The following is a 21,005-nucleotide window of genomic DNA, read 5'->3' on the forward strand; positions in this document are numbered from 1 at the left end:
GGGATCTTTTACGGGCATTACTGGCATAATCTTGATTAAAATTAGTAATGCATGCTACCAGAATAACTTGGGGCAACAGCAAGACAGGAGGCAGTAGTGGCTTCTGGTCACCACTACTGGAAGCAACTGTCATTTGTCCATGACCCTCTTCTCCCCCATGTCAGCCCCCAAAGATACTGCTCCAGTTCCCCTGCCTTATGCTACTATATGCCACTCTAATATCTGCATACACACACACACACGCACGCACGCACGCACCCAACTGTATACACATAGTGTATATACATGCATGTTGAAGACAGAGAGCTACATTGGTAGCACACAGCATAGGGAATTACCCTTTCAGCTCTCTCTCTTTTCACATCATAAATGAATGATTTTGCATATTTCTCAGATGTAGTATGAAAACCTTTTATATTACCTTAGCTAATGCAATATAGTGTTGAAAATAGTTTCTAAATTGCAATCAGAACATTAGCTACTGAAATGCTGGATCCTTCTAAAAATGAAAACAGTGGGCACGTCTACATGTTTATTAATGCTCAGTAGTTACTGCACCTTTAATTTAGTACGTGCTTAATAAAGTACTAACTAAATGTGCAGTAACTAGAGTTACTGCCCAGTAGTGCTAGTGAACCCTTTTTAGTGATGCTGCTGTGCAGTAGCTTAATAATACTGTGCAGTAGCGTATTAGCACTGTCCGTGCTGTGACGCAGTACTGCACAGTGTTATTAGGGTACTGCACATTAAGAGTCTCATGTAGATGCACCCAGTATAAACAATCAAGAAAGTAATTTAAGACAGATTACTGTTTTATTGATGTATGACTTCATCAAGTGGCAGGACCAGGTCTGAGTTCTAGCACTAGGCACCTCTTTCCCAAGCTGAAAGAAAACTGGGAAAAACAACATGCTTCACTCATGAGGAGCATCTCACTCAATTCTGTGGTGACTCTTTTGGTCAATAAAAGAATATATTTACACAGGATGATAGTTGCAGCACATCTGGATCAGATCCTGAGCTGATGGAGCTATTATGACAGTTTATATCAGCTGAAGATGCAGAGCCTTGAGAATAGGTTTTAAAAACTGGAATTTCTCAAAACTCTGAAAAAAATACAATGTGCTCCCTTTCTCAAAGGATAAAGTGATCTATATTTATTTGTTTGAAATGTTTGGATTAGCTGTATCATTTTGGAGCTTTCTTGATCACCAGGGAGTTTCAGATTTCAAAACTAAGGGCAGTTCTCCAATTATATCAGTAGCAAAAGCACATTTTATAATGTATAATTATATTCTAAGATTTATAATATAGCAGCAACAAAATAAGTTTCCCCTCATAAACAGATCCAATCTGGAAATTAAAAAAAAAAAAAAGGCTAGTAAGCTCTGTGTCAACTGAAACTGATCTCACTGTGCATTTTTGTTACTAATCCAGGCAAATTCAAAATGGGGCATGGGCTGAAAGATATTTGTGTGTGCCTGTAGTATTTATAATATTGTAGTGGCAATAAGTATCTTACATATTTCATCTTTTGTATGTTACTTGATCAGATCTGAAAATCTCTTGGTATAGCAAAGATAAGGAGATCAAGCCATCCCGTTTCTTTAGAATGACACAGTTTGAAGATACTTACCAACTGGAGATTGCAGAAGCTTATCCAGAGGATGAAGGAACTTATACCTTTGTTGCTAGTAATTCTGTAGGCCAAGTGACAAGCACTGCTACCTTGAAGCTGGAAGGTACAGTGTGTAATTAAAAAAGAAATCTCGTTTCTTTTAGATTGTGTTCCTGTACTATGGCTAACATTCACTAATAAGTCTGTAAGTCATTGTCCATCTTATCCTCGTCCTTTAATTCAATTAATCAATACCATTTACTACTTCTAAAGTACATTTCCATCTCAAAACAAAGGTATTGAGCAGTAAATTTTGTTTCACAATTTTTTCAGTGTTCCATTCACTTCATCTTTCCATCCCTTTCATTATTAGCATTTAACATGCACCAAACAAGGTAAAAACTTGTTCTAACCTAAGGGCATTTAAAAGATTTCTACTGCTTAAAATACCTTGGAAAAAAACATTAAAAGGAAATTCTCTAACAATTTTTAGTTTGGAAAAAATGTTTTCAAGTAGGAAATGCTAGAAAAAAAAAAAGCAAGGGCATGTACTAGGTTAATGCCAATGAAAATAAATGTATATTCTTATGCATTTTTTAAAAATTAATCACAAATGTCAGAACACAAATTAGTCTTGAGAGTTTATTTTTATTTTCTGTGGTTGTCAATGTATTTTAACCACAAATATTTTCTTTTCATTTTCTTTTTTGTAACAGATTTGTAAATTAGGGAATTAAAATGATTTATGTTATAAAATTGCCAGTCAAAGAATCATATTGTAGTGTAGGGGAAGAAATTAAAAGTTGGCATGCTTCTTTTCAGGATTTAAAAAGGTTGAAGAAGTTACAACAGAGTCCCAATGGCATGTTTCATCTGTTTCACTTAAGAAGGAGACTCTTGGCCAAAGGCCCACCTTTATCCAGCCTATTTCAAGCTGCAGGGTATGCAGTGGGGAAACAGTCAGATTTCAAGCCAGGGTCTCTGGCATGCCAAAACCAGAAATCCAGTGGTTTCATAATGAACAGCTAATGTTGCCAACAAAAGATATAGTTTTCCATTTTGATGAGTCTACAGGCACAGCTATACTGCTAATAGTAGATGCTTTCTTAGAGCATGCTGGCCAATACTCTTGCAAGGCAAGAAATAGTGCTGGAGAAGCAGCTTGTACAGCTACACTTACAGTGATCGTGGAAGGTAAAGCCCCATTTTTGTTCAAAGGGATTCAGTTTGTTGCATATCACACTTTTACACTGTTACTAATGACTTCTTTCTTCATTTCACATCTTTTAATTAGCAGCTAGTTCACTAATGTTGGTAGTACTAGCTGTAACCAATAAGCCACTGTCATGTCCTCCACTTTGAAAATTCTTCTTTAAAACCTCACAAACCTGACTCCTAATATAGGTTGGAAAATAGAGATGTTTTACTAAACTAAACAAATACAGACTTTTAAAACCAAAGAATAGGGGATAGTTACAGCATTGTCCTAAGTTCTCTGCACTGGCTTGTAACAAAAAAAAGAATAAAATAAAATGCCTCCTTAAAGAGCATCATAACAAGTTATCTCATATTCGAATGGACAGCTTCAGTGAAAGAAGAGACAAACGTCAACTGTGTATCAACTGCATGAATAGATTACATGTCATTTTCCATTCATACATGTGAATGATTTTTTTTTTTGCGTGAAGAACATAATGCATCCAGCATGCTGCGTTTTCAGATGAAGATGATACCTTTCGTTCTCATCCTCCATGCCATGTGATTTTGTTCATAACGTGGCCCACTTAAAATACTTTAGATATTAATACTGTTGTTATTTTTTGTTACTTGATTACACAGTGCAAGCCATAGATAGGCAAAGTTTTGGGAAAGATGTTAAAGAGTCTACCCAGTCGCAGGCAATATCTGAAGTTCATGTTGCTACCCCTTTCACAAAGAAGGAGACCAAACTTTATCACAAAGAAATTAAATCAGTGGAAGAGCCATCACAGGAACTGGGTACACAAGGTTTTGAAAGTGTGTCAGAACATTTGACCATGAAAGCTACATCAGTGAGAGAAACAGAAACCCACCATGCCACAGCCTTTTTACAAACATCTCGAAGCACTGGAATATCCACAGCTGCTGTTCAGGAAATGAGAGGTGCTCCACCAAGGATCCTCCTGAAACTTCATGACCTCACAGTGAGATGTGGCCAAACTGCTCAGTTCATTTGTGCCCTAGAAAGTGAACATTTCTCTGAGGTTCTGTGGACCCATGAAGGTGAAAGGATAAAGGAGTCTGAACGCGTGAAGCTATCACAAAACGGAAGTGTCCTGTTACTTACAATTCTAAACGTGCAATTGTTAGATCAAGGACTATACAGCTGCACTGTATATAATGACCATGGAGAGGCGACAAGTGCTGCAGTACTAACAGTAGAAGGTGGTTATTTGATTTTTAACATTATGACTTACATCATCTCAGCTTCATTATCACTACATAAAGCTCACTTATTTTCTAGCATTAGTACTGTATTTAATTCAGAAACCTATATGCATAAACCTTATTCATTTGGGGCTCCATTCATCAGTGATTTATACAGCACTAGGCAGGGAGTTTTATAACTTGCTCGGAAAGTACATCATACCCATTCCCAGCAAGTTACAGAAGCATTAAATTTGTAGTCATCAAGGGAGGCCTCTGGAGATGCAGTGAGACCTTGAAGTTGTGGAAAGGAAAGAAAAAAAAAGTTCTGGGAAGGAAGAACATGTGCTGATTTTTGAAATTTGGAACATGCAAAAAATTTCTTTAAGAAAAACAGAAGTCAGGCAGCCTAGTTAACCGAAACTGGAAGTCATTTCTGGCTGCACAAAGCCAATACACCACTAAAAATTCAAGTCAAGGCTGGCTTTGGTGGCATTACAGGGCAAACTGGTTAACAATTCTAAGCAGTCCATTTACATATTGTCCTCCAGCATTCAGAAAAGATGTCTGCTTTTTACTCCTGAACATACCCATACCTTGTGCTCCTATCTAAGGTTCTTTCTCCCCGAGTATATTAGTGTACATCAGTCTTCTTCCCTACCTGTACCTCTTCTGAGTCCTCCCCCACTTTGTGATTCTACTTACACCAACAAATTCTACACCTGTGGACAATTCACAAATTCTGGTTTGATCTTCTTCACTCCTGAAGAGTATCTAGTTAAACTGTCACTGCTCATTTTAGACTATCTGACAGCAGCTCTTATGAATTCAGAAAAGGCAAGAGTAGAAGAAAAGCATTTTCTCTTGTTGTACCATGAAGCTATTTGCCCTTTGCCAGTTACCTGGCTTCTGCAAGCAGAAGATCCTCTCTTCATTATCAATGTATGTAATGTTTTGTATACAGGATCTTCTACAGTAACCTTCACTGACATGCTAGGAAGTGAACACATCAAAAGAGAAGGGTTCAATTAGAAGTTAAGATGTGCTTGTATTAATCATTATGGATCAAGTCTTGATTCCACAAAAGTTATTGGGAAACATCCCATTGGATTAATTGGGGCCTAGATTTAGTCCAGCATGAATAGAGCCCTTAAACATGTAATATAGTCTTACATTTAACGCTTTGTATTAGTTTTAGCACTAACATTCCAAGCATTTTTCCATACTAATGGCTTTGTATTTCTTCTAAAGGGGGTTTTAGTCCTGCAAAACATCTAATCCTTTTCCTAACTTTATTCTTACCTAGCTAAAGAAGCACAAGCCAAAGCAGTAACAAAAATTACCCTTGACTCTGATACTAAAAGCATTAAAACAGTCAAAGAGTTTCAGTTTAAAACAACCTCTGAAGCTAAACAAGAATCTTCAAAGAAAACTTCAAGCACTTTTACCTCTACAGCCCAAAGACCACAGGAAATGGAGAAACAAAGGAACAGAGACTACTATCCTGATGTTGTGCCATACGAAGATATCATAGAAACTGAGGCTAAAGAACCAGAGTTTCTTGAAACTCTGCCCTCAGAAACCATTGTAAAAGAAGGAGAGGATGTGACACTCTTTTGTGTAATACAGGGTGTGCCTACTCCCTATGTGATTTGGCTCTACAATCATCAGCTAATACTTGAGGACTCTGCATTATGTTCCTTAAAACACGATGGGCCACTGTGCAGTTTAAAATTACTGAAAGTTGCTCAAAATCAGAGGGGCAAATACAAGTGCAGAATAATTAATTCTGCAGGACAAGCCGAGTGCAGCACTCATCTGAGAGTGACAGGTTGGCAACTGCATGTTCCTTCCAAGTGTAAATTCCCCTTGCATACAACCATTGCATTCGAGTACGTTCAGTCAATACTAGGAGGCAGCAAAGAAAGAAAAAAACCTCATTAGTCTGTGGATTGCTGAATGTTTCCCTCATGGTGTTTAAGGCATGTTAAAGGCATGTTAAATTCTACAAAACAAAAAACTGTAGAGAAGAGTACAATGCAAACATGTTTTTAAGCATTCAATCACAATTTCCTCAACTCTGTTGGGCGTTTGAGTTGTTTTGGCATGTACTTACATGTATGTATGTGTGAAATTTTGTATCAAAAGATATCAATAGTTTCAACTTCACTGAATGTTGACTGAAGCAATCAGCATTTTTTTACAGTGATCTCTTCATTTTATTCTAGCTCTGGAAAAAGTTCTTCAAGAGAAGATAGAAGAACAGATTGAAATGGAAGTGAAAGGTATAGTCATAAATGAATGCTATCCCCTAGGAGCAAGTTAGCATAAAGATTTAGTAACAGTGTGAGACGCTTTTATTTGCTTACATACAGTGCCCAATGAAAAAAGTAAATCACATTTTGGAACAGATTTGAATATGCTGCATGTTTGTTTTTGAAATGCTAAAGGATACTTGCATTACAAGGTTATTTAAGTTTTAAAATCAGTTTAAATCTTTATAATTATGCAACCATACTCTTACCTTCTAGTTCATGCTTTGCAGCTGTTCACAAAAGCTTTTACTTGTTGAATTCTCATTGTAATGCATGAATACATTTAATTTGGAAGAAAGTTATAAAAATCTTAACTGAAATTATTTTTAAACAAGTTAGCAAGCTAATGTTAATCAGTTTAATGAACACAATTTGATGGATGGAGTACAATAGAAGCCCTCTGTTCTTTAGGATACGTGAAAGCTACACTTTCCCATCCCCAAACACTTTCGTGTACATACATTAATTCTTCATTATACATTTCTTACACTGGCTTGCAGATAGCATATGTGGTCCATGTTGCTTGCTTTTTTTGCATAAGAATGTGAAGTTAGTGGCTGTATTAGTTCGAATAAACGCCTTCTCATTTCATTTTAGCTAATTACTTACTCTTACATTTTTTTTTTTATCTTTCAAAATATTTTTGTTCAATTGTTTGAAATTTTACTTGCAATCAAAGGGATCAGAAAGGGCGTTTATTCTACTGTCTGCAAGTCAGGTAAGATTTTCTCCTTTGCCAACAAATGACACAGCTTTTCAGGCAGTGAAATGAAAACCCCCAAAAAACCATAAAATGCACAGGAACATGATATTTTGCGATTGATTTTGCTTGTTCAAGATGAAATTTCCACAGTCTGAAGAAAGAAAAGACAACGAACGATTTTCGTGTCAGAAACTTTAAAACAGAGCAAGGCGTTGCGTTTATTCGAACAAATATGGTGAGTGAATTTTTTTCTCTGGATTTGTGATGAACTCTGTTGCATGCCTATTATTTAATTTAATATCTTGCTATTTAATTTATTTTTAATTTTGGTTTGGTTTGCTTTTCAATGGCTTGGCCAAGGGGGCGGAGTGTGCTGTAATGGCCTATCCTTCTCTTGCAGAGCTCTTCTGTGAAAAGGAGCCAGAGACCCCCAAGAGGCAAGAAGACACATGCGGGCCTTTCCGTGATTCTGAAGCCTACACAGAGCGCGGCTTGGCCCCTGCTCCAACCTGTGCAAGCAGATGCTCTAGGACTCTGACTCCTGCCTTCACACAGAGGTTGAAATTTAAGTCTGTGCTGGAGGGAGAGCCTGTAATTTTCCATTGTAAACTAGTCGCCTGTCCAACCCCCGCCATGAGCTGGTTCCATAACAACAAGCTGATCCTCAGGGATCCGCATAAGATAATCAGGACCGAGAGCTCCCTGCCCACTCATAGCTCCAGTCTGGAGGTGAAGGGGGTGCAGGAAAGGGACTCAGGCAGCTACAAGGTGCTTGCCATTAATAGCGTGGGGTCGGCTGAGTCCACCGCCTCACTGCTAGTGACTCGCAGAGTGAAGCGGACTTCTCCAGACCTGGATCTGCAACAGGAGGCAGAATGGACCCGCCAGAGCCTTGAGGGCCTGGTGCAGCAGACAAAGGAGGCCAGGCTCAAGGTGGTGCTGAGGTGCACAGGCTCTCCCTTCGACAAGGGGCATGAGGCTGAAAAGATGCTCCGGGACTTGTCTGTGCTCAGGCGGACCATCCGCTTCCAGGAGGCCCCTGTGTTGAAGGCTCCAGCGCTGGTGCGTGAGAGGCAGAGTGTTGGGGTGGCTGGGGGAGAGAGGGCTCATAGGGGCAATGTGCTGCTGGATGAGGAAATCCAAAGGAAGCTGCAGAGGCTACGGGAGGCCAAACGGGCACTGCAGGAGAAGCAGCAGGCAGCTGCCGACCTGCAGCTTAAGGCTGTGCCCACACTAGGAGCAAGGCTAGGCCAGGGAGAGGTCATGAGCCCTTGTTTCCCTGAGCCAAAGGAGGATCTCATGATCCTACCTGAGCCTGAGCCCAAGCCTGAGCCTGAGCCTGAACCAGAGCACTTCCAGGCACAGATGCCTCAGATTGTGGAGTTGCCTGACATGAGCACACAGGTAGAAGTGGCACCAGTGCAGATGGCTGTGCAGGAGGCAGCACTAGATGCAGCAGGAGACACCAAGCCCCAGCACTGGGCACCACAAAGTGCACAGGCAGCCTCTGAGCCCATCCTCTATGTGATGCTGGGTGAGCCTGGCAGTGAGCGCGAGAGCCCTGAGCAAGGGGTGCCTGAGCCAGTTACACTGCTCTCTGACATGCTCACACTGACCATTGGCAAGCCCCAGGTGGAGCAGTGCCAGGAGAGCTCCACAACAAGACAGGAGCCAGCACAGCCATTCATCACCAAGACGCAGCCCCAAATGGCGGAGAAGGTGGAGAGCAACAGGACACAGCAGGCAGGGCCACCTGCCTTTGTCCGTGGGCTGTGGCCACAGAAAGTAGAGGAAGGACAAAGCTGCACATTTGTCTGCCGCTTCCGTGGCCACCCACCACCCACAGCCACGTGGTACAGCAATGAGCGCCCAGTGCCCCGCAGCACTGACTACACCGTGCGCACCAGTGATGGCCGCTCGGTGCTCACCTTCAACTGTGTGCACCGTAGCCACCAGGGCTCTGTCACCTGTGTCATCTTCAATCCGCATGGCACTGCCAGCACCTCAGCCATGCTGCAAGTGCGGTGCCAGGAGGCCAAGCCCCAACCCACAGGAGCCATCTGCCTTGCCTATGAGTTTGCCCAAGAGGATGAGGAAGAGCTGGCGCTGGCCTTTGACAAGGAGCCCATGCCTGCCCAACCGCCCCCTGGGTGTCCCCAGCCTGTGCCTGCCGCCCCAGACTCAGACTTCTTGGCACTGCCTGTGGAAATCAAGATCACTGCCCCTACTCCCAGCCCCGAGCAGGACGAGGAGCTTAAGGAGCCACTGCTGCCTGCTGAGGGCACCCCCGAGCTGCCTGCCCAAGCCAGCAAGCACAAGTTCACGTTCTCCTTTGAGGCAAGAAACGAGCCACCACACCTGCTCAAGGAGCCCCCTGAGTGCCTGCACTGCTGGGAGGGTGACTCACTCACACTGGAGTGCACCATTGCCGGGGAGCCACCACCGGCTGTGGCCTGGCTTCAAAACGGTAGGGTCTTGACACCCTCCAAGAGGTTTAGGCTCGAGGAGGCAGGAAAGGGGACTTACAGGTTGTGCATTGAAGGTGCTTCCATCTTGGATGCTGGCACATACACATGTATTGCTGAGAACAAAGCAGGTGTAGTGGAGGCAGTTTCTGAAGTTATAGTAGAGGCCCAAGAGCAAGGCTTTCACGGCTTCTCAGAGCAAAACAGAGCTATTGATCAGAAAATACAGATTGAGCAAACAGTGGTAAAGGAGCATTTGCAGGGCCTCTACCAACTCCCTGCCAGGGAACAGCTACATAGGAAGGACTATTCTTCAGGCCAGTACTTCCACTACCTCAGTGGGCTAAAGCAAATGGAGCTCACCAAGGAGGAACCAAGGACATCATCCACAGAACTGGAATCCCAACTTCCTCTATTTGTACCTAACATTAGGAAGCCCCTGCTTGCTAGTGAGCCAGCAAGGGAAAAGCTAGACTTCCAGCCCCAGGCTAGAGGAGGAGAGAAAACAAGCATGAGTGAACAATCAGAATTTAAGAAGGGAGAAGCTGAAGTGTCATCTTTAGCAGATGATTTAAGCCAGGTCCCACTGAGGGAAGAACTAAGAGGCATGTCTTTTAAACAAGATGAAATAAAACCAAAAATTATGTATAAATGTGCAACCTCTGAATTTGAAAAGGTTGTTGACAGTCATACAGAGAAAACTGCATCCTGTAACACAGAAGTAGATGCAGTTCAAAATCTAGAATATGAAGTAAAGAGCGTGAAAGATAAAGTAACTGTTTTTGAGAAGATGCAGTACTTGAAAAATACGGTTCCGGAGGAATACAGTTTTAGAAGTGATGTTGCTGACGTACCACAGCAAGCCAGTAAAACCAAATCACTTGATACTAAAATGGAGCTAGAGTCCCAACTAGAGAGTCCAGCACAAGAGCTGACCCTAAGTACCACCACAGAAGAAAGTCCTGACATTTTAGATACACCATTTATGAAAGTAAAAGATCAGATCCATGTCTTTGAGCAAACTCTTTGTGCACAGAGGAAGAAATCTGAGGATCATAGGTTTTTCAGTCCTTTACCAAAGACTGTACAAGCAGATAGCCATCTGCATGCAGAAAATCATTTAACTAGTACATTTCAAGATTCACCTACCATAGAAAAGGAAGGCTTACCCTATTTGAGTAGGGAAAGTGGAGAATTTCAAGACTCATCTGAAATAAAACAGCTTATAAGCCAACAAGAACTCAGTGGGCAACAAGAAATGTCACTAGAAGGAAAAGCACAAGATTTCAAAAGCTTTATACATGACAAAGAGGAAGATGTGTCTCTCCATGATAAAACCTTAATTGACTTTGTAGAGATGGAACAGAAAGAAATGTATCGCGATGAACAAACACTGACAAAAATAGAGCCTGATATGGACAACATTTCATTGTATTTAAAACAAACTGCTCCTGTCATAGAAAATGTCAATCAGGATCTTCAAGAGCAAGTTAAGATGCAACAGGAAACATTACTTTTCATCAAGCAACATCCAGTCTCCAAAACTGAGGCAACTGATGGCGTGTTTGATTTAAAACAAGCTGCTTCTTTCCTAGAACATGTAGATGAGGGTTTTCCAGAGCAAGTTAAGACACATCAGGAAGAAATATGTTTAACTGAGCAACCAGTGGCTCCCGCAGCTGAGGCAGCCAATATTGTATTTGATCTAAAACAAGTTTATTCTGCTATGGAAAATATTGGTCAAGAACAAGAGAGACGACTGGAGAAGGATGAAATATACTTCAAAGGTCAACCTTCTGCTTCTGAAGAAATAGAACAGAAGCCAGATTACATTGTAGAAAACTTGGAAAAAGCCATATCATTGGAAGTCTATCCCAGTAAAGAGATTTCCCAAGAGATTGAAGCTGTGCAGGAAAAAGGTATTAGTCAGGAAGATTCATTATCTACAAGAAAAGAAGAACATGAAACTGAGAGCCTAGTGTTTGATCTAAAACAGCACGCGATGTGTTTGTCAGGAGAAATTCAGTCTAAAGAGTTTTTAGGGTTACCGCAGGAAGAAATACATTCCTTAACCCAAATGGCCTCTCCTGAGACAGTGGAAACTGAAAGCTTCATACACCATTCACAGAAAAATGATGCACTTGTAGAAGAAATATCTTGTAGTGAAGAACTTCACCAGAGTTACAAAATGAGACTGGAAAGAATTACTGGCCAAGAACAGACACTGTCAACAGAACCTGAGCAGCAAATATGTAAAAGTCCACATGAAGTAGACGACATTACCTTTTCTGCTGAACAAGAACTATCTGCTTATGAACCTGAGAAAGGTATTAGTGTAGAGGAATCACTTAAGTCACAAAGTAAAGCTGTTGGACTGGAGCAAGCAGAGGCTAAAATGTCCGTAAGTTCATATTCTCAAAACTTGGTGCAAGACAGAGGTATGTCTGGGGGCATGGAGCCACTGGAGAATGGAGAGCTTGAGACTCACAGCTTCATAGCAGACTTGAAAAAAGCTGCACTTGAGAAAAAACATGAGGCAGTGCTTAAACCAGAGAAAGAAGAAACACAGGTGCTTCAGGTAGAGCAGGCCGTAGAGAAGGAAATAAGCAGTATTTCTTTTACTGAAAGCAGAAGTGAAATTATGGATTACACAAAAGTGGTTTCAGAAGAACCTCTAACCCTTCAGCAGGAGTCAGAGACACCGGATAGGGAGATGTCTTTTGGTCAGTTCCTTCTCGAATTAAAACATGAAAAATCTGTAGTTCAGGAAGGAGAAATGAAAGAAGAGGAGATGAGCCTTGAGGAACATGAGCCTAAGCTGGAAGAGCAGCATGAACAACACATTCCGTTTCAGAGTAAGGAAGTTACAAAGGCTGCTGCAGGACATTTGAATGGAAAGGGCCTATCAGAAAACGTTTCTGAATTTGAAGAGCCAAAGGTTGCTCAGGAATCAGAACCTGAGCCACACATCTCTCTTACAAAATACTTGATCACAGCTGGAGAGCAGGAAACTCCAGATTCCAAAGATAGGGCTGATAGGGCCTTTTATCAGAGCGAGTCCATCACATCTTTGGAGGTTGAGGAGGTCACTTTCAGCACTGTTTATGACTTCTATAATCAGCAACAAGAACTGACCCGTCCACTTTCTCCTGAGTCTGAAATGTCAATTGAAATTGGAAGCACCAGTGGGGATGAACAGACAGAATCTGACCGATTCTACACACCACCATCCTCTGTTGAGACGTTTGAAACTCCCCGGTCATCCGAGTCCTACCGCACACCCATTTCCACACCTGAGCGGTACTCTACCCCTTCTGAGGAGCCTCCCTTAAACACAGACTCCAGAAAGTCCCCCTCAGGTTCGGCAAGGGACAGCACTCCCCCAGAGTGCTACAGCACCCCCACTGGAATCATTACTCCCCCTGAGCGCTACAGGACCCCCACTGGAATCATTACTCCCCCTGAGCACTACAGGACACCCACTGGTGAACTTGCAGATGCCATGTCACCTGAATCTTACTACACACCTATTTCCACACCTGAACGGTACTCTACCCCCTTGGAGGGGCTACCCTTAAATACAGACTCCAGAAAGTCCCCCTCAGTGTCAGCAGGGGACAGTACTCCCCCAGAGCACTACAGGACCCCCACTGGTGAATTTGCAGAACCCAGAATGGTACAGTCTCCTTTCCAAGAGAGGTCTCCTTCTGAAGACCAGAGTTCAGAGATGTTTGACACCCCATGCGAGGCAATGGAGCCAAAGGGGAATGAAATGCCTCCTGCATTTATTAAACCCTTGACCAAGAGGAAGGTCTATGAAAACAGTACTTTATGTTTTATTGCTGAAGTTACAGGCTTTCCTGTTCCTCTTGTGAAGTGGTACCAGAATAAATCATTGCTTGAACAAGATCAGAGAATCAAAATTGAAAAAGATGGTGATACATGTATTCTAGAAATCTGTAGCATTCAAAAATCAGAAGGAGGAGAATATATGTGCCATGCTGTGAACATCATAGGGGAAGCAAAAAGTATGGCCCAGGTGGAAGTTTTGTCTCAGGATGGGAGGTCTTTGGCCTTGCACCCTCCAGTTACACATCAACATGTTATGGAGTTTGACCTGGAACAGAATACAGGGTCCAGGTCCCCTTCCCCTCAAGAGATATTGCTGGAAGTGGAGTTGGATGAAAATGAGGTGAAGGAATTTGAGAAGCAGGTGAAAATAGTCACAACTCCTGAATTTAATCCTGACAACAAAAGTTTGATACTCTCTCTTGATGTCCTCCCATTAGCTCTTGTGGAGCACACTGACAGCTTGGTGGCCAAAGGAAACAAAGATGTGAAAATTGATTTTGAAGTCACTGAAATGCCCCCATGCTTTACCACACCCCTTGTTGATTTAGAAATTCCTGAAAAGTCAGAGGCAGTATTTGAATGTGCAGTGACAGGGACCCCTACTCCAGTAGTCCAGTGGTTTAAAGGAGAGACTTGCATTATGCCAGCTGCAGGGAAGTATGTTGTGAGTGACAAAAAGGGGCATCACAGCCTTATAATTCAGAACGTAGGTTACTCTGATAGTGGCACATACTGGTGCAAAGCAACCAATAGCATAGGAGAAACTGTATGCAAAAGCTCCCTAGTGGTAACTGACTGGCAGAAAGCTACTACCGAGGCAAGTGGCGAGGTGCTGAGAGAGGTAGCCCTAAGTGCTGCCGGTAGCGCGCCACAGAAATTCAATTTGCTGGTGGATAGTGCTATTCCAAATGGCAACCAGACTGAAATAGAGCTCGAGTTTGAGTTCGAGCATGCCACTGATGATTCTCAGAAAGCAGTCCGGCTGGTCGCTGTCACAAAGGAGGAGCAGGAGGTGGAAGGAGAGAAATGTATCAGTATTAACTTTGATGTGTTCGCGGAGCCAGCCAAAGAAGAAGGGATTGAATTCACTGCAGAAGCCTCGGAGAGCTGTTCCTTCGAATTCCAGGTCACAGAAGCCCCCCCAAGATTTATCAAGCACATTTCTGACTGCAATGCTTCTGAAGGAGCCTCTGCATGCTTCCAGTGCCTTGTGGATGGCTCCCCAAAACCCAGTGTCAGCTGGTACAAGGATGGAGTGTCGCTTCAAGGGGAAAGGTACTTTGTGGAAGAACGGCAGACAGGCTATCATAACCTGATTATTGGAAATCTAATACAGAGCGACGCAGGGGAATACAAGTGTATGGCTACAAACAAGGCAGGGGCTGCTGAGACAAGTGCTGTGTTAACAATATGCTAAATGTCCAGATGCCTTTCTGGATTAAACGCTAAACAGGTTTGCATCAGTCTTAGAATTCTATCAGTGAACACGTAACATTTATTTTAGCATCTGCCTTTCATGCATCTGTAGGAGTGAAGTTCACATCCCACGGGCAGCACACTGTCCCTGTAAACTCTATTTTGGTTACTGGCATGGGAGGGAAGCAGCACAGATATTCCATTTAGGGATGAATTTTACACAAAATGAACTCCTTCCCCTCCCCTCCCCCCCATGTTTTGTAAAAGTATCAATTAAACTGTCATTCATATGTGTAAAAGGCCTTTGTTTCATGTATGTGTACATATTCCTGTGTTTGTTTAAAAGTACTATCATCTTTGTGCTAAAAATGCCTAGCAATCATCTTGAAATACAAAGTCTGCCTTTTTCTTGTAACTTAAGTACCTTATGTAATCCAACTTTAGACGTGCTTTGCAGTTTGAATACTGTACAGTGAAAGAACTCCTAAAATTGGCATTCCCCCTTCACAATGTTGTGTCACCAATAAATAGTCTGTCCAGGTTATGTTCTAAAATGCTCACACATTTTTATATAGTCCCTAGTTCTAGCCAAACTCCCATTGTAGCCAGCTGGCCTGTTTCTGATTATGTAAATCTAAGATAACTTTGCTGACGTCTATGGAATCACACTGTTGCAAAACCAATCTATATGAGATCAGAATCAGTCCCAACGTGTGTTTTGCTGCAATTAAAACTGAGTAGGGACTTCAGGGTTTATTTGTCTATTACTAAATAATAAGCAGGCAGCTATATTTTTGCATTATAGCTTTAAGAGTTAGAAGTCAAAAATGGTCAAAAATGTAATACATCAGCATACAATGTTACCGAGAGATTATTAAAATAAAACCTGTGTCCCCATACTCCAGTGCTGTGAACGAAAGGCACACAGCAATAAAGAAACAGGATATTTTCACTTAATCTTTTCATTTACCTTTATAACTAAGTCTCCAGGGATTTGTTTTTTTTAATCGTAGGCCTACCAACATAAACAGTTAAATATCTAAACCAGAAATGAACTGGATGCCTTTAGACTTTTATATGAAGCATTTTTTCAGCATAAGAACAGATTGTTTAGATTGGTACCATTTTTAATGCAAGCAAATATTTTAGGGTATGATCTAAGAAAAAAACAAAGTAACTGAATGGAATAGTCAACATTGTGTTGAAGTGATCAATTTGAACCTAAGCTTCCACAAATAAAATGGGCAAAAATATTTTTAAATTGCTAAAACATTAACAATTAAGGAGGAAAAAATTATAAAGCATGTGACAGCTCTCCAGTTACCTATAATAATATAGATGAAGCCCTAACTTTAGCAACTCTGGATTGTTGCTTTACAAGTGAATTATTATTTTGCTTCCTCGTTACACAAGGTTAGGGCTACTTATTAATTTATGTCAGTTGACTTTCAAAATGTTTTTAAGAAGCATGATGATTTAAGACTTAAAATATTTCTGTGGTATATTCAATTATATTCATGCATGTTCTTATTTATTATATTTGACGTGTACTCACACTGGGACTTGCGTAATACAAGATTTGTGGTTTGTCAACACCATCAAACCCACTTAGAGTTCATTCTGAATTCTCACCTTCCATGGGGAACCTTAAAGCAGCTGGGAAACTTGAGTTAGGTGAAAGTTGGGTCACCTTAAAAATCCATGGCTGCACAGAACTTATAATATGTTATATATATTAAACTTATAAAAATACATTTTAGTGAATCCCCATCAAATCAATCACCAGCTTGGTTTCTTAACTAGTTTTGCAGACTCAGAAGACTACCATGATGGGCAAAAGGGAATTATGCCTTTGGTGGTCATTTAAACCAAATATTCAAAGTTTTAGACTTCTTCCCATGACTAATTTGGGACATTCCCAATAAAATACCTGGCCTTTCCACTGATAGTCTAACTTGCCTGATTGTACTTCTGAGCTAAACACTTTACTTATTTCCAGGTTATACAGGTGCCACGTCACAATGACTCAGAGACTCCAAAGTGGATATAATTTATTGCTTTTCCACTTTTCTTAGCCAAACCCTGCTAGTGCTAGGGGAAGACAAAATATTTTAATAACATTAACACCTATAGAATAAATGTTAGTACAGGTTAAAGTGCATATGCATAACATCACCATCATCAGTACAATGTAAGTTGAAAATAAATTAGAGAAATGAGAATGTGTGATCCAACATTGTGCTGGGTAGGAATAGTTTGTATTGTATCAATATTCATTCCCTGTACAGGTGCATACCACTTACTTATTTGTTAGGCACCAGATGAATGCATGAAATGTACCATGTTGTAGGTTAAATGCAAACAATTCTGGCCTGATCCAAAGCCTCTGAAATCAAAGGGCCTTGTATCAGGATCTAAACAGTTATTTAGGGTTTAATTTACATTTGAAACTGGCAAACATTTTTAGTAGAAATGAGCCAAAATCAAAACCTTAGATCCAGACAGGCCCAAGCTTTGAGAAAATTCAAGTTCAGGTCTGAATTTTATGTCTCAGAGTTTCTATTTCTACTTTTAAGGTTTACTTCTTCAATCTATATGTAAAAGTCTTGTTGTAAATGTCAGTTTTGTACGCTGTGACTTGGGCCAGGGGTACTAAAATAAAAAATATTATGTGAGAAACACAGAGGTAAATTATACTGATAAAATCTGGAATAACTCTTGCTTTCAAAAAAGTTACTCCAGAGTTTCTGGTGCAACTAAGATCAGGAATGACCCTGTGTCTTCTAGAATTAATACTTAAGCAGCAAATAAGAAATGTATTATTTCATTGTCAGGTTAAATGTCTTTTTTTCATTCTTATGAACAAGGTATGTTAAAAAGATACAAAATCAATATTTGTAATCGACGTATTTGAATATCACTACATATGATTTGTTTCTGAAATAAATACATAAACTATTTAAATTAATTGTCACTTGTACTTTATTAGTGACATGTGTAGGTAAAGTATTAAAAGCAACTTTTATAGATTTCCTGCATAGCTTACCATCCTGGAACACACCAAATACATCAGTTCTAGTGTCATGCTTTATGCAAAACCTCTCAGACATTTCACTGAGATTCCTCGATACAGCCTTTGTTAGGCCCAGCCCTGCCACCTGTCCTCCTATTAGCTGACACCTTACTGTGGAAACTGTCCCAGCAGTTTCAATAGGTCTCCGGTGCAGCAAGGTAGTAGTCAAGGACAGTTTCTGGTGAATTTTTAGCCCATCACTCTTTCCCTGTGGGGAGAAGAAGGGGAAAAAAGCATTGTATCTAAAAGATGAGTGCCCAAAAGACAATTGGAATGAATCTGATATAGTTTTTATGCTGGTTTTTTTTTTTTTGCTTCTGTTAGAGTGCAACAAAATGTTACTTTGTTAGACCTTCTTAGCTTTAAAACCTGCAACTGCAAATATGTTGTCAGAAAACATGGGAGACATTTTAAATATTTCCCAGATTATTCTAGGAACAAATACTGCAGGCCTTATCAGACAAAATTGAATGGATGTTTTGCCTAATAAAGACTGCAAGATTTAGTGCTCAAGCTCTTTTCTTGTTGACACTGTTCCTGGATAATTTGAAATGTCTATTGAAGAACTAGAAATAACCCAGGTAAATTACTTCTCTGTAAGGAAGACTCTTTTGCAACCTCTTGTGGCAATGATCTAGGCCAGGTACAGACATTACAGTTTTACCTGTGTAAGTGATCAGAAACTGTTCTATACCCATAACAGAACAGAAGCTTGGCACACAGAAACAGTCTATACCCATAACAGAAGTTCACCACACATAGACTGGTTTAAAAATAGCAGAACCCAGTCTAAGAGTTGCCCCCCCACACCCTCCCCACACACACACACCAAAGGGTGAATGTGCATTCTGTTCACTACTGATCTAAACTGTGCTGCGTACAGAAAACTGCATAAGTTAAACTGATTCTGCCTCACACTTTCTGAATGTCTGTAGCTAGCCCTAGAGGACAATTGGCACCATAGGTGACTGGTAGAGAGGCATGGGGGGGGCACATGTCCCCCCTAACAGGGCTGTCCCCAGTGCTTCCAGCAGCATCTGTGGGTGCTCACCAGCTCCATCCCCACCACCAATGCCGATGCCAGTTTCTGCAGGTACCCCTCCTCCCACCCCGACTCAGGAGGTACCAGTCGCCCATGACTGGCACTTCCATCAAGATCTTCCCTTTGTTTTTTTACCATTAAATACAAATTTGTTACATTAAAAAAGAAGGATCTTTCTTAAATCCAAAAATCCAGAATGCTAAGAATTAAGGCTTTTATTCTTATGGAAAACCTTCTGCCCAGATAATCCTGATCCTTAGCATCATTCTTTTATTTAATCCTCTGCATAATCTAGCTAATCCTAGCACGGTGAGTCCTAACAAGTTCCCACATAAATCGAGATGGATGTAATCTTTACCTCTGACTTCTTGGTAGTGCTGTAGATTTAAATCATGCCCTCATCTTTGCTCCTGTGTAGTTGTATCTGTGAATTTGTGCGTATGAACTGTGCATATAAACTGTGTGTATAAACTGTGTGAGGTTATTCTATTGGTTGAAATGTACAAATGTCACTATTCTGGTTTGTTTGGGTAAATTAATTTTCACAAAATACTGAATCATATGGTGCCCTCAGTTTTTACCATTGATTCAGAAAGGAAATTGCCTTTATAAAACCCAAAGCATGATATGGCTCTCTATTTGGTGCAATTCCAAAGGATTTCCAGTTCTTTGGGAATTGCTTTGCAGTGCTGAGAAGACAGCCGCGCTGGCAGAGAGCCATTTCTTGCTATTCTCTGGTAGTTACTAAATACAGCTTTCTGACTAAGCATTTTAGTAAAATGAAATAATTTTTTCCCATACAGACTTTTCTAGCTCTCTTGTTGTGTCTGCTGAGGAAGAAAGAAGGAAAAGTTACAGCAGCGGCCTTCAATTGTCTGATAGTGATAAAACACTTGAACTTCTGCCTGAACAAACCGTTTATTCCAGCAAATTAAAGGTGGAAACAGAGGAGGGCAGTGTCCCAGTTTTCCTCAAACACGTTTCCAGTGTTGAAGTCAGGCAGGGGGATGTAGCTAGGCTCTCGGTTGTTGTTACTGGCAGTCCTAAACCTAAAGTTGAGTGGTTTTTCGGTGGAGTAAAGTTAATGTCTTCCACGGACTATACATTTGTATTCGAAGGCAATGATTATAGTCTGATCATTCCCTATGCAAGAGCTGCAGACCAGGGAGAATACACTTGCACTGCGAGCAATAGGTGCGGGGAGACTGCCTGTAGTGCCTATCTTAAGGTAGAGCCAAAAGAGGCTGGAGAAGTCAGCGGGAAATGGGAGGTAGGGAGAGGCGTGGGGCCCTTCCCCCCCTGTTTTGTGAAGGAACCGGAATCCGCGGAGTGCGCTCGGGGGCTGGCTGCGGTGTTTGAATACTCCGTGCGGGGAGAGCCCGCCCCGCAGGTTCGGTGGTTCAGGGGAAACCGGCAGATTTTCCCCAGCGGGTCTCACACTGTGCTCCACCACGCGGACGGCTCCGGGTCGCTGACGGTCCGCGAGTGTCAGGGAGAGGATGCGGGGCTGTATACGTGCCAGGCCTGGAGCCCGCTGGGGGAAGCCGCTTGCTCAGCAGAACTGCGCGTGGTGCGGGATGCCCCTGGGGCGCCCCCGTGCGCGCAGCCCGACGTGGCGGCCGGGGCGCGGGGCGAGGCTGGCGGGGCCTCGCTGGCGGTCTCTTACGCGGCAGCTACGACGATTTTAACCCCCCGAACAGCCAGGGTCGAGTCCCCGAGGTTGGAAGAAAGCGCGGACGTCCCCCAGCTGGCGGAAGAGAGGGCGCTTCCCACGAGCCAGCCGCTTCTGCCGGCGGCTTTCGCTGCGGCCGAGGTCCGGGAGCAGCCGGGCCTCTTGGAGCAGCGCCTGGAGCCCATTGCCAGCCCGCCGCCGGGACTCCGCGGGGCGCCTGTCGTCGGCGAGCCCGGCGAGGAGCGGCCCCGCGCAGAGGAGCAGCCCGCCGTCGCCGAAGAGGAGCGCGCCGGGAGGTCCCAAGCGGCGACGCCGGCCCGCGAGCCCCGGCCGCTGCTGCACACCCCCGGCGTGGCGGACCTCCGCGAGCTGCCGAGAGAAAGCGCCGGGCCGCTCCCGGCGCGGGACCGAGGGCTCGCGGCGCGGGAGCGGGAGCCGGGGGA

The 21,005-nt window shown here is 42.4% G+C and overlaps 2 protein-coding genes across 2 annotated transcripts in view; both read left to right on the forward strand.

Annotated features, from left to right (window-relative positions):
• Positions 1-21,005, forward strand: part of TTN (titin) — a 273,859-nt gene that overhangs the window by 40,900 nt on the left and 211,954 nt on the right. The window contains exons 43-45 of the mRNA XM_019553528.1: positions 1,554-1,742; positions 6,253-6,309; positions 19,694-20,280. Of these exons, the coding sequence (XP_019409073.1) occupies positions 1,554-1,742; positions 6,253-6,309; positions 19,694-20,280 (833 nt within the window). The remainder of the gene's footprint in view (positions 1-1,553; positions 1,743-6,252; positions 6,310-19,693; positions 20,281-21,005) is intronic.
• On the forward strand, positions 7,265-15,274 carry LOC109322681 (muscle M-line assembly protein unc-89-like). The gene has a single exon (XM_019553764.1). The coding sequence runs from the start codon at positions 7,421-7,423 to the stop codon at positions 14,774-14,776; it is 7,356 nt and encodes a 2,451-aa protein (XP_019409309.1). The 5' UTR covers positions 7,265-7,420; the 3' UTR covers positions 14,777-15,274.

This window comes from Crocodylus porosus, unplaced genomic scaffold (assembly GCF_001723895.1).
Source record: "Crocodylus porosus isolate Cpor-Errol unplaced genomic scaffold, CroPor_comp1, whole genome shotgun sequence".
NCBI classification, from domain to species: Eukaryota; Metazoa; Chordata; order Crocodylia; family Crocodylidae; genus Crocodylus; species Crocodylus porosus.